Below are 11,706 nucleotides of genomic sequence, written 5' to 3'. Positions count from 1 at the left end.
CAGCTAGGCTGAGCTATGATGTTCAGAAGTTTATGTATATTAGATGCATTTTCATTTACAGTATTTTCAACATACAATGGGTTTATTGGGTGTAACCCCATTGTTAAGTCAAGGAGCATCTGTACAGTATTTGCATGAGACCACATTTCTCTAGAGTTCAACCAGAATAGCACTGCAACGGATTGAATGCAAAAACAGTATGAGAATCCAACTTTCTTTTATGAAGGCAGATATTAGAGATTTGCAAATAATGTAAAATCATGGGTCTCTAAATAAAAATACATTGTTAACACGCAATGGGTTTATTATGTTCAAGTAATAAGCATTTAAAATACTTCTCAGTTTTAATTTCTAAAACAGTCAATATTGATAAAGACAATCTACATAAGGAAAAACTCTTTGGGCAGGCAATAATTTTTATGAGTGTAAAGGTGTCTTGAGACCAAAAAGATTGAGAATTGTAATTTATCATCACTAAGGAAGCATAGTTATTGTAAACGCTATTTAGAATCAGAGCAAAAGAAACTGGAAAAGGTACAAGAATAAAATTTTATAATCCTTGAAAGTTTGTCAAAAATGCAACTATTTGCTTTTATTTACCAATGAAAAGTTTATAGTTTTACATACAACTCTACCAAGTCATTCAATTTATGCATTAATCCAGAATATTTATCAACATTACTTTTCTGGCAATAAAAATTTAAGAAAAAAATTAAAAATAAAGTCAAGCCCCTATCGTCCAGTCTCAGGGCAGTTTCTACCCCTTTACTGATTGGAAGACATACTGATTTGTTCTTTCAGATGATATTTTTGACACATTTATACTGATATACACTTCTCTGTGACAACTCCCATGTACAAGTAAAGCAAGTCATTCAGACTTCGGAAATTTGTCAATAAAAAGCTACCCAGACACTCTTAGAATATAACTCTATTAGAGCAAAGGCGTAATTCAATATTCCTAGATCTAAAAAATACCTAGATGCATTAAACTTGATGCATTTATTTTATGCAAATTACTCCTCAAAGAAAAAATATTTCCATAAAATAGTGTCTGGCACAATAAATGTTAAATACATTGTGTGACTAAATCTAGCCGAGTCATCTCTAAGACAAATATGCCTAATTCAGAATATTGTGTTTATCAATGTCAACCCTAGTATGGATACCTAGTTCTTGAGCACAGTGTGAATTTCAAGGTTACAGTACAACAACATCCTAAGGCTACTAATTCTGAATTATTATCCAAATTGTATAAAGCAAAATAAAACAAAAATCGGCCTATTACACTGATAGTGCTAAAGTCTAGAATTTGGTTTGATTTCAATAAATAAAGAAGTGGGGGGGAAAGACAGTCCTACGTTTTTAAAAAATATTTATTTAAAAATAAGATTTCTAAAAATACATTACATAATACATTTCAAGAGAAGTAAAAATTCCACAATTTAAATTAAAAACAATCTGCAAAGAAAAACAGAACTATTACAGGAATAAAACTAAATCAATAAAATAAATTAAAAACCAACAACATTGTTCTTAAGGTAGATACACAGTTTGTTTTTCATTTTCAGAACCAGTGTAGACTCCTCATTCAGACAAGTACATCTCTGATCCACGGCTTGCACTTGTCCTTTGTTTCCTCCCTCTTCTCAATCTATCTCTTATTTCTCAACTACTGTTTTCTGTATTAGCATTAGCACTAGAAATGTTAGTGAAGATCTTCTTTAAGTAATCTTAGGGGAGCAGACAAGGTAAAACAGGCAGTGCAGTGTTAGCACTCACATGTAAACATACGACACACACAATGAAATAACCGCCTGACTCACTTAAAAACAGGATCTTTCTATGGCACTTGGAACACACCACTATTAAAATTAAAGTTCTTTAGTTTAGGGATATGTAATATTAGACACAATTTGAGAATGATAAAAAATTCTAGGAGTCTCAAAATATCACAAATTTTGCCTATTCATTAAACTTGCTAGCTGGATTTTTTAAAAGACTGATTGCAGTTACATAAAGCTCACACAAGCACAGTCGCCTTCCTATCCCGCTGTCCCCCTTAGACTTGCAATCACTTGCCGGGGTATCTCTGTGGTGGAAACTCTTCCTGTCCTATCATGTAGCTGCTTTATTCTACTTACGCTAAAGTAGAAATTTCTTCTTAACATTCACCTCTGGAAGGCAGAGGACAGTGGGGAACTTTCTACTTCCCAATAACTTGAATAAATAACTGTATTCAGCCACATTAATTTAAATAATACATACACAAGCCAAATAACTCAGTACTGATATCGTGGCAACAAAATCTAAGACAGATCCTGTCGACAACTGGAGAGACATGTTGCTTCTTCCCGTTTTGCTTTGAAATTTTGCTTTTACCTCTAATGACATGTGTATCTGTATTTCTACACATCATTCCAGTGATCCTAAGTCATGGTTCATATCCGTTTCAGACCTGATTCTTTTTTTCCATTCAGAATTCACTGCAAAACCATATAGTGTATCTACTACATTCAACGGGAGAATTTTTGTTGAGTGAGAAATGATGCAAGACATTCTCAGATGTGACTGTCTACCTTTCCAATACCTACACACTTCTTGCCAGAATTTTTAACCATTTCAGCCACAGTTTTAAGGACACCCAATGAGTGTTTTGAAAATTTGAAGGAAAACATAAAAAAAACAACAGTATATATGGCATTATTACATTTGGACAATTACAAGTACTTCTAAGGGTTTTTTCCTCCCATTTTTTATAAAATGAATCACTGAGCAGGATTAAGTTTTTAAAATATTCTTACTCTTAACTTTTTATGTAAAGTAATAACAGAGACCTTTTTTGTAAAGTTCGATGATTTTCTATACAGTTTTGCTTAAATCAAGTATATTTGCATGTCCTCTTGGGAAGTGCCTGTATATGTATATTTTTAAAGTGTTCTTTAAGTCTGTCTTTGCAAAATAGACAAACAACAATGTAACTCTTTAATGGCATTAAGGATTATACAGAGTGAGATGCAGAATTCATTTGTCATCAGAAAGGGCCCTTACCTTTTCATTTTAGCATTTTGTTTCAGCATGCATTAAAAGGGCCCGATAAGCTATACTGTTCATTTATAGAAATAAAAGTAGACTCCTTATTATTTCTCACGTATTCCTGCAGAAATAAAGCAAAACCAAAATATCTTGTGAAAAGTGCTTTGATTGTATTTTGCAACTTTAAGATATTAAACTAACTTTTACAAAAGCCAACCTATATTAACATACAAAATGAAAAACCATTCTCATCTGCCCAACTAAAAAAAGAAAGTTCAAATGAGACATTTAAAACCAATTAAATTGAGGCAGCAGTGTGTAAAAACTAAGATTTGTTCATCAAAATTGTTCTTAGTAACACTACATTTTACTTTATAAACACAAGGATGTGAGAAGAAAACTCTCAGTCAACCAAAAAGAAAATTAACTCTTTGGTACAGGAAATAAAAACGTCACTCAATGCTAAATGAGTAGCACCAGGATGTTTTAGTTGTTGAGGTGGTAAAACACTAACTTCAGGCACCAGGAGGTTAAAATATCGCCCAATGAACACTGGCAAGAACACAGAGCTTGCAATATGCAGACAACCTTTCCCTGTAGTTAACAGCCTATGCAATTAAACCCTGTATTTAGTCCAACAATCAAGCAAAGCCACAAAAAGAAACGTACCTTTTTTGTTGTCATTTTGCCCACATCACTGTTTATATATAAAACTATCAGTACAAAATGTGGCAAGCACCACATTACATGTTACAGGTATTCACAATACTAACAGGTATGGAGACCTTCAAGGTATCAAGACCCCAAAAGAGCCCAGACTTTAAGGTGAAAAATCACCCCTTATATACAAATTCTTGATTTTTACTCTGGTGACAAAATTTACTATAATACTTAGTATCCTTTCTTTGCAGTAGACTTGTGAAAAAAGTCCCTGTTTTTTCAATCTAACTTGGGGCAATCTATTCCTTTCTCCTCAGCATTAAATAGCTGCACCTTTCACATTATTCTTAATGCTTCTGTTAGCATACACTACACAATTATAATTCTTAACACAAAAAAACTTCTCAAAGGCATCTGACCGGCTGAAGAGAATCAGCGATATAAACTCCTTAGGTAACTCAAACTAAATGCTCCCCTGCACTAACAACTCTTACAGCAAAATAGCATCAGCAAGAGATAAGGCTAATATGATTGGGGGTTCTGCTGCCACAGAAGCTGCACCCAGGCCACCCTGTCGCTGAGATGCGGATTATCCACGCTCCCTCCAGCCTTCTCGCCATCTTAGTAAGCGCCCCGATTTCCTCCCTCCAGTTTTGGCTACTTACTGCTCACCTGTACTCTGTGTCGTCTATGGAGGGCCAGGGGCAATGGACAGAGCAGTAAATGAATGACAGTGGGAAATACTGGCAATACCAATGACTTAAGAACTTTAAATACTGTTGTTACTTCTGTTTCAAATTAGCATCAGCAGACACTATTACAACATCTACAGAACAGAGGAAAATATAGTAAATTCTGTTGTTAAAAACTGCACAATGATAATGAAAGGAGATGGCTAAGGAAACAATCGCTTTCCTGATGTTAAACCATAATCATCCTAAAGGCAGCTGAAATGCTAAATAACAACATTGGTTCAAAATGCTTTAAGCAAGCTGGTGCTATTACTTTCTACTGTAGAACATTCTAGAATTCAATTGAAAATGGCTAAATTCAGAGCATAATGGAATTTGTGGTTTACATATAAGTTCAGAGGATGATTCTTAATAGAAGGTAACAAATGTGAAGATTAAATAATACACTAATTCACTTATTAACTATAGGTTCATAATACTAGCAAGTAGCGCTCCCTCTCTCCTCTCCCTTCCCCCCCTTTTGATAACGAAAAATGCATTACATCTTTTAGGAATATTTATATCTAAGCTGGGAAAATATGTTATTAATCTAAAGGGGAGAAAACACCTTCAACAGTGTAATTTCAGCTACTAGGGACAACCAGAGGGAGAGAAACAGCAGACTTAGCAAACCTGTGAAACTGGTAAATCAGCTGGCATAGGCGTCATCTGTTTAGGACAACTGGTCTACCTAGATTCTAAACATCCCTATTGCTAAACTCCCACTAAGAGCATGGGGAAGAGAAGTCCATTTCATACTGCTCTCTTTGGTGGGAAAGAAAACAAAAGACCTCTTCTGAGAGGGGGAAAAACTTAAACCTTATTTACACACATGGCTCCAGGATCCTAGAAGTGATGAAATTATATTATTAATAATAGTTATCATTTACTGAGCCCTTAGGATATACTAAACACTTAACACACACTATTTAATTTATACAACCCAATGGTGGATGTTACTTTTATTTTGTTAATGAAGAAATTAAAATTTAGAAAGATTATATACATCTCATCTTAGCAGTGGGCACTGTCCTTCAAGAAATCCTTGAGCCTCCTCGGGTCAGGGTCTTAGAGAAAAGGCAGCATTATCTTGCATGCTTATACTCCACGGCAGAAATGTGGATGTAAGAAATAGAAGAGGTATGGAAAATACAATGTTCTCTTGCAGAAGGGAGTAGCTAACATCTCTTTTGATGTTCAATTTGGTAACCTGTTTAACACCATCTAAGATATTCATGTTAATATGTCTGCTATCAAGTGTTCTCTTTAAAATCATGTTCAAGCTGTAAAAAAGGGCTCCTATGGTATGGTGTCTGCTCTGCTCAAACACAGCACCAGCCTTGACCAGCCCTGTGTCAGCCGACGGCTGGCAATGCATGAAGCCATCAACCAAGGCCCCAAGGCCCCAAAGACCTCAGAGCTCTGCTGCTGAATCTCGGCAGCACTGTCTACCCGAGAAGGGTTTGGGGTCATGTCGTTAGGTGCTGCCGCTGAGTACAGTCACTGTGATGTGTTGGAACAGCTAACCCACCAAGGGGGCAGAGTGCCTGCTCTGGTGGGTGCTGTGTGAGGCAGCAGGAGGGGGCAATCTGACTGCACGTTTCTCCTGCCTGAATACGAGGAAGCAGGTATGCCCCTAACAGAGCAGGGCATCTTCCTTCACACCGAGCTGCCTACGAGGGACATTCCCTTGCACTGAAATATCTTATCCCAGTAACATCCAAATATGCAACCCGAAAAGCGGGCCAACACCAACTCACTCAGCAGCAGGTGGCGGAAACACAGTGCCTAGAACTGCTCGTGGGAAACTGTTTTGTTGTCAATACTCTGCCTGTTGACCACATTTCCGAGAGCTATGACGGTGAAAGACTGCACTGGATTTGGCTGTTTCTAATGATGACATCATTTCACAGAAGTCCCTCTGAATGCAGTGCCATTCAGTACGCCCTAAACGACCGGGTAATGCTGAGGCTGTCGCTGAAGGACGGCTATCGAGTGGAGCTGAGCTCTGAGAGCACGCACAGGGGCATCTCTGGGAATGCATTTGTGTGGTCAGAGACAGAGGCAGGGGTGCTGCCGGGATGGACATCTTGTGGAATAAAGGGTAACTGTCCTGAGAGTGTATCGCAATTCCCTGATGAAACACTTGGTAGGAAGCGTTCTTCATACATTAACAGATTACACAGTCTATATCCCTCCCAGCGAGAAACTGAAGTCTGCGCAGAGAAGCCAGAAACCAGCCAAATACTAGGTAAAAACAAGTTCTGCCTAAAAAAGTTTTATGAAAAATGTCCATAGGGGAAATTTCTTAATGTCACATTTGATACCTTTTCAATGCTACCTTATTTTCAGAATTTTTTTGAAAATCAACATTTCCTCTGATTTAAGATATTAATTCCTTGCATTTTTTGATACTTTCCAACTCTTTAATTGTGTAATGAGTAATATTATACCTATATTAACACTCTAACTAGAACTCATTTTTTTCAACTTGACTTTAATATCATAAAGTATGCAGACTGTAATATCCATGTAGGCAAAGATGTTTTATTTTTGTCTTCTCAAGGCTTAGCATAATTCCTGGAAGTGGTAAATAATAAATACTGAGTAAATTAAAAAAATACTGGCAAGTAGAACATACTAAATGTACATGATTTACTAACTACATTTGCCAATACTTATATTTTTGAAAGCAACAGAATTGGGTAAAAAATCTAATTCTTGTATCTATTAGTAAATTATTTAATGTTTGTAAGTATAAACTTTACCAAATAAATTCTAGATAGATCTATATATATGAGATCATGTAAAAAAAAAATATTTAATGAAGCAGCAGCAGTATAGTAAACTTGAGCTAGTTGATATATTTCTCCATGAAGCATAAAGGAAGTAGTTAGAGACTAGACAAAAACCCAGGGAGAGACTAGCAGCTTTGTTAATATTAATGTCATTGCAGACCAGGACTGGACACACTGTGATTTTATAACAATAGATGTGAGAACACTCGACCTGCCCCACGACCTGACACATAAAAGGCTGTGTGGCCATAATCTAAGTTACTTCTCACTTCCTGACTGTAAGTGTTGTCCTAAATTAAGTCTTCATGATTAGCATTCAGAATTAATAAGCCCTTTTGGGCAAAACATATCTTCAACTAATTGCTTGTTTGAAAGTGATTTGAAAAAGCCAGATGAAGTATAGTTATAATTAGCTACCATCCTCAGAGAAGAGTACCTCTAAACATTAGCAAAAATTTATTGATGTTCATTCTCACAGAAGTTTTAATTTCATCATTATACTGAATTTTATGTAGCTTATGTTCTCTACTTCTATTACTATCAAAAGTAAACTATGCTTTTCTGTTAAAGAGATTAATACATAAACTAAAAATTTATATAGCTATCTCTGATGTTAACCACAAATATTTTTAATACAACTCTTAAGCAAAATACTATTTTTCTTATAATGGAACATCAGTTAACAGTATTTTAAAACTGTAAGTCTTGGTTACAAAGTACCAAAAGCGCTTTAACGGAATGGAGTATCTCCGGCTTGGGGGATTGTGAACCCAGTCATCTTTGCCTACAATCTTGAGCCCAAAACAATTTTATTTAAGGAAAAGAACAACAAGTATAATTGTTCAAGAGGTATAACTTATAATATCTAAGTAAAACTCACTTCCGGAAGCCCAATTAATGACTTTGCTGATGTAAAATATTTTTTAAAATACATTTTGCTTAAAATGAAATGTTTATAAGGAACTACTTCATCCAACATATAGATGACATTAGCTGCCTCAGGGCTCATGATTATTTTCTAATGCTCAACATCATTAGTTATCTTCATGGTTATCCACAATACATAATAAATTGGCTACTAAAGCTATAGCTATAACTCTGAGTAGCAAAGTTAAAAAAGAATAAAAACTATAAAAAGAATTATTAAACTTATTATTTTAGTGCAATAGAATCAGGGAAAAATCATTCTGAAACTGAGATTAAAGAACTAAATGTATTTTTTAGATACTCAATAAAACACGTTAGATACTTGCTTGCTCCTGTAACTACAATAGATTTATTTATTTCCTAATAAATTGGCAATTTTAAAGTAATGACTTTTCTAATTCTAAGGACTTAACTTGCCAAAATAAGAAAAAACAAAACTCATGAAATGAACTTACATTTGTTTATCCTAATCTGATATAAAGTTGTAAATGATAGTAAAAAATATGTAAGAACAGACATAAATGAAGCAAACTAGTCATCATTTTGTATGAACTAAGTGTGATATCATAAACAGGAACACATTAATTTTCATAAAATATAACAGTTTCGTACATACACTCCTAAGTTTGTACCTCTGGAAGGTTCAGAATTTGGCTATAGAATTTACTTGTGGGATGACATTAAGTCTCTAGAGCCAGTATAATTACATCAATTAGCCAAAAGAGGGCGCAGAGGGAACAGCGGAGTTTATGCAGTCCCCAGGAAACTACCCGTTGGTTTTTCTTAAGCTGTCTAACAAGGATTAACTGAACCCACAGTTAGGCGTGCTAATTTGGGAATATTGAAAGTTACAGCACAAGTATATATAGATATACCTTAATATATAATCTTATTTAAATATATTGATATGTAGTATTTCTGCCATTCAAACAAAATAAATATATGTCTTGCCTAGTGTATTAGTTCATATTCCAGTACCAGAGAAATCAGGTTCAGAGGGATAAGACCGGCAAGGTATAGTGAAAAGAGGGAAGAGAGTATGTCCTAGAAATGGTAAAACTAAGAAAAACAAAACCCTCTTAGAGTGGGAAAGGGACCACCTCTGGTCCTCATTACCAAGGCAGAAGCTGGCTCTGAGTACCTCTCAGTCCCTTTCAAGGTAGCTAGTACTACTGTCTGAAGTATAACTGTCTAGAACACTCTTTAAGGGATCTTCACTTCACACTTCGCTGTTTTCTCAAGGCCCTCGGTGGAAAGAAATGCCTACAGCTAGGTGGAGCATTCGACTGATTATCTACCTGTATTAGCTATACACTACTTCCTTACAACAGTTCTGTCACTAGGCCAAATTTGGTCAGTATGTTAGCTTGTACAAAACCCAACCCATTCCTGTGACATGAACATACTAATTTTGTGGTTCAATAAGCTCTATAAATACATTTCTCATATTAAATTTACTATGCCTCTTATCAGCACCCATATAGATCTTCATCTGCCACTTTTAAACTTTTAAATAATAAAGCATTATAATCAGAGCATGTAAGACATGGCACTTATATCTCCGAAAACAACTTATTCTATTATTTTAGAAGATATTTACAATTTCAAAAAAAACTAACCGTAGTACAGTTAACTGGCTGACAATGGTAACTTTCTGTTTCATGATTTCTCAGGTATGATTCCCTACTATCAAAACTAAGTAAAAGGAAGCTATTGATATGCGAACAGTAGACCCCTTCAATCTTCTCTTCAAGGGAAAGACTGTGAATACATAAATTTTCAAAAATGATTTATGGATTTTGCAGAATTCTAATGGAAAAAAATGTCAAAGCTGAACTTTTTTCAAAGCATGCTAAAGGTCTTTTTACACAAATGTTCTATGTTTCCGAGACCATTAGCAATTTAAATTTGTATAAGGCTAATGATAAATGTAGATATATTTTCTTATTTTAAGGTTATTTCCTAACATTAGCTACAAAAAAGGTCTCCCAATCCAAACTATAGTTGCCTGATTAAAATTTGGGTGATTGATTATAGGTACACAAAAGTTATTTACTTACTTTTACTAGTAATTTCCCATAGATAAAATTTCAGGAATAACTGGCCAATATTTATTATATATAAATCTTCAATATGTACTTTTAGATCTACTAGTAGGTAAATAAAAGTAAAAAGTATATATTTCTTTCAAAAGCACAATAGTCCTCTTTATACTGTACATTATATAATATCTAGTTATATTAGCATTTTAAAAACACGCATTCTGGTACAACTGCACTAGAAAAGGTATCTGTGGAATTATTGCAAATTCTCTATCCTGTTTGCTAATCAAAACCTTAGGGTAAAATAGGAATACATCCCCACTTAGTCAAAGTTTTCTCCTCGGAGCAAACATGTTAACAACAATCAATAATTACAACAGTACAGGGAAATGAAATGGGAAAGTTAACATGAAAAAAATTTTAACCTTTCCCTTAAAATAAGGTAGATAGTTGGTGATTTATTTTAGTGGTATTTTTATTTTGTTTTTGGTAAAGAGAAAACATTAGAAAGCTACTTCTAAGAAAACACTGCCCTTTTTCTGCTGTTCATTCCTATGCTGCATTTAAAAAAATCTTGCAGCATATATAAAAGGAAGTATTAACATATTTTAAACTGTACTTGAAAAAGAAAAATTACATATACTGTAAGGTGTAAAACCTTTTGTAAAACCTGAAGCATTAAATTCAGATTTGGTTAGTACTGCTTAAGAGTGAAAAATTTAAATAAACATCTGAAAATTCCCATAAATTAAAATCTATACTACTGTCAGTACTAAAAGAAATTATGTACAATTATTTCATCCCAATCACTGACTTGTGAGTTTAATGACAAAAGCACTTTAAGAAATCCCTGTGGAAAGCTAATTTGAAAGTAAACATGCTTTAAACTTAAATATAGATCTTGTATTAGTCCCACAAAGGGATCAAGATCACTATTAAAATAAAGCCTGGGGCACATTATGATGCCTAAGATTGGTGGGTGGATTTTAATTGACTTGAAGACTGTCATCGTTCTATTATCAGAAAACCAGTAACGCATTTCCAGCATGGAGGACCCATCTGTGCCCACCATCCATCTGTTTAGACGTGATTGGCAAAGTGGTAGGGAACTCGCAGTGGTTGCCTCTGCCTGAAAGGAATAAACCACAGGATCTTCCAACGAGTGCCAAAAACTTCTGAGAAGGTCTGCTGCCATGGCTTTCGGGGCCTCGATCTACAGAAGACAGCATTATTAGTGAAAGACAGCACTCCCATGGTGCACTTCAGTCAGCTAAAACAATACAGGTTGGCTGGGGATCCATTACTGGACTCTGATGAATTGTGTCCCAGCATCACAAAAACAGCTTTTCTTTCATTAAGGCATGCAGCTGAGTTTTAACTCTGGATAGCAGATATTGTATCTGTGTCGTCAATCAACCTCGGGCAACTTTTGAAGCGGAGGAGAATCTCAGGATTAACAGAATGTCTGTCAACAACACAGTAGCAAATCTCTTTTGATGTACTTTCACGACA

At 35.0% G+C, this 11,706-nt stretch overlaps 1 protein-coding gene and 1 pseudogene across 2 annotated transcripts in view; one reads left to right on the top strand and one right to left on the bottom strand.

The window, feature by feature from the left end:
• Nucleotides 1-200: 200 nt before the first annotated feature.
• Nucleotides 201-11,706, bottom strand: part of ZDHHC21 (zDHHC palmitoyltransferase 21) — a 64,801-nt gene continuing 53,295 nt past the window's right edge. For both annotated transcript variants that reach the window (XM_087822654.1, XM_087822656.1), the window contains exon 9: nucleotides 201-11,407. In XM_087822654.1, the coding sequence (XP_087678780.1) occupies nucleotides 11,275-11,407 (133 nt within the window). In that variant the 3' untranslated portion in view covers nucleotides 201-11,274. The remainder of the gene's footprint in view (nucleotides 11,408-11,706) is intronic.
• LOC148091795 (ankyrin repeat and SOCS box protein 15-like) lies at nucleotides 3,763-6,725 on the top strand (annotated as a pseudogene).

The sequence above is a fragment of the Miniopterus natalensis genome, chromosome 12 (genome assembly GCF_054644295.1).
Source record: "Miniopterus natalensis isolate mMinNat1 chromosome 12, mMinNat1.hap1, whole genome shotgun sequence".
Classification (NCBI taxonomy): Eukaryota; Metazoa; Chordata; class Mammalia; order Chiroptera; family Miniopteridae; genus Miniopterus; species Miniopterus natalensis.
This window is presented reverse-complemented; position numbering and strand designations above follow the sequence as displayed.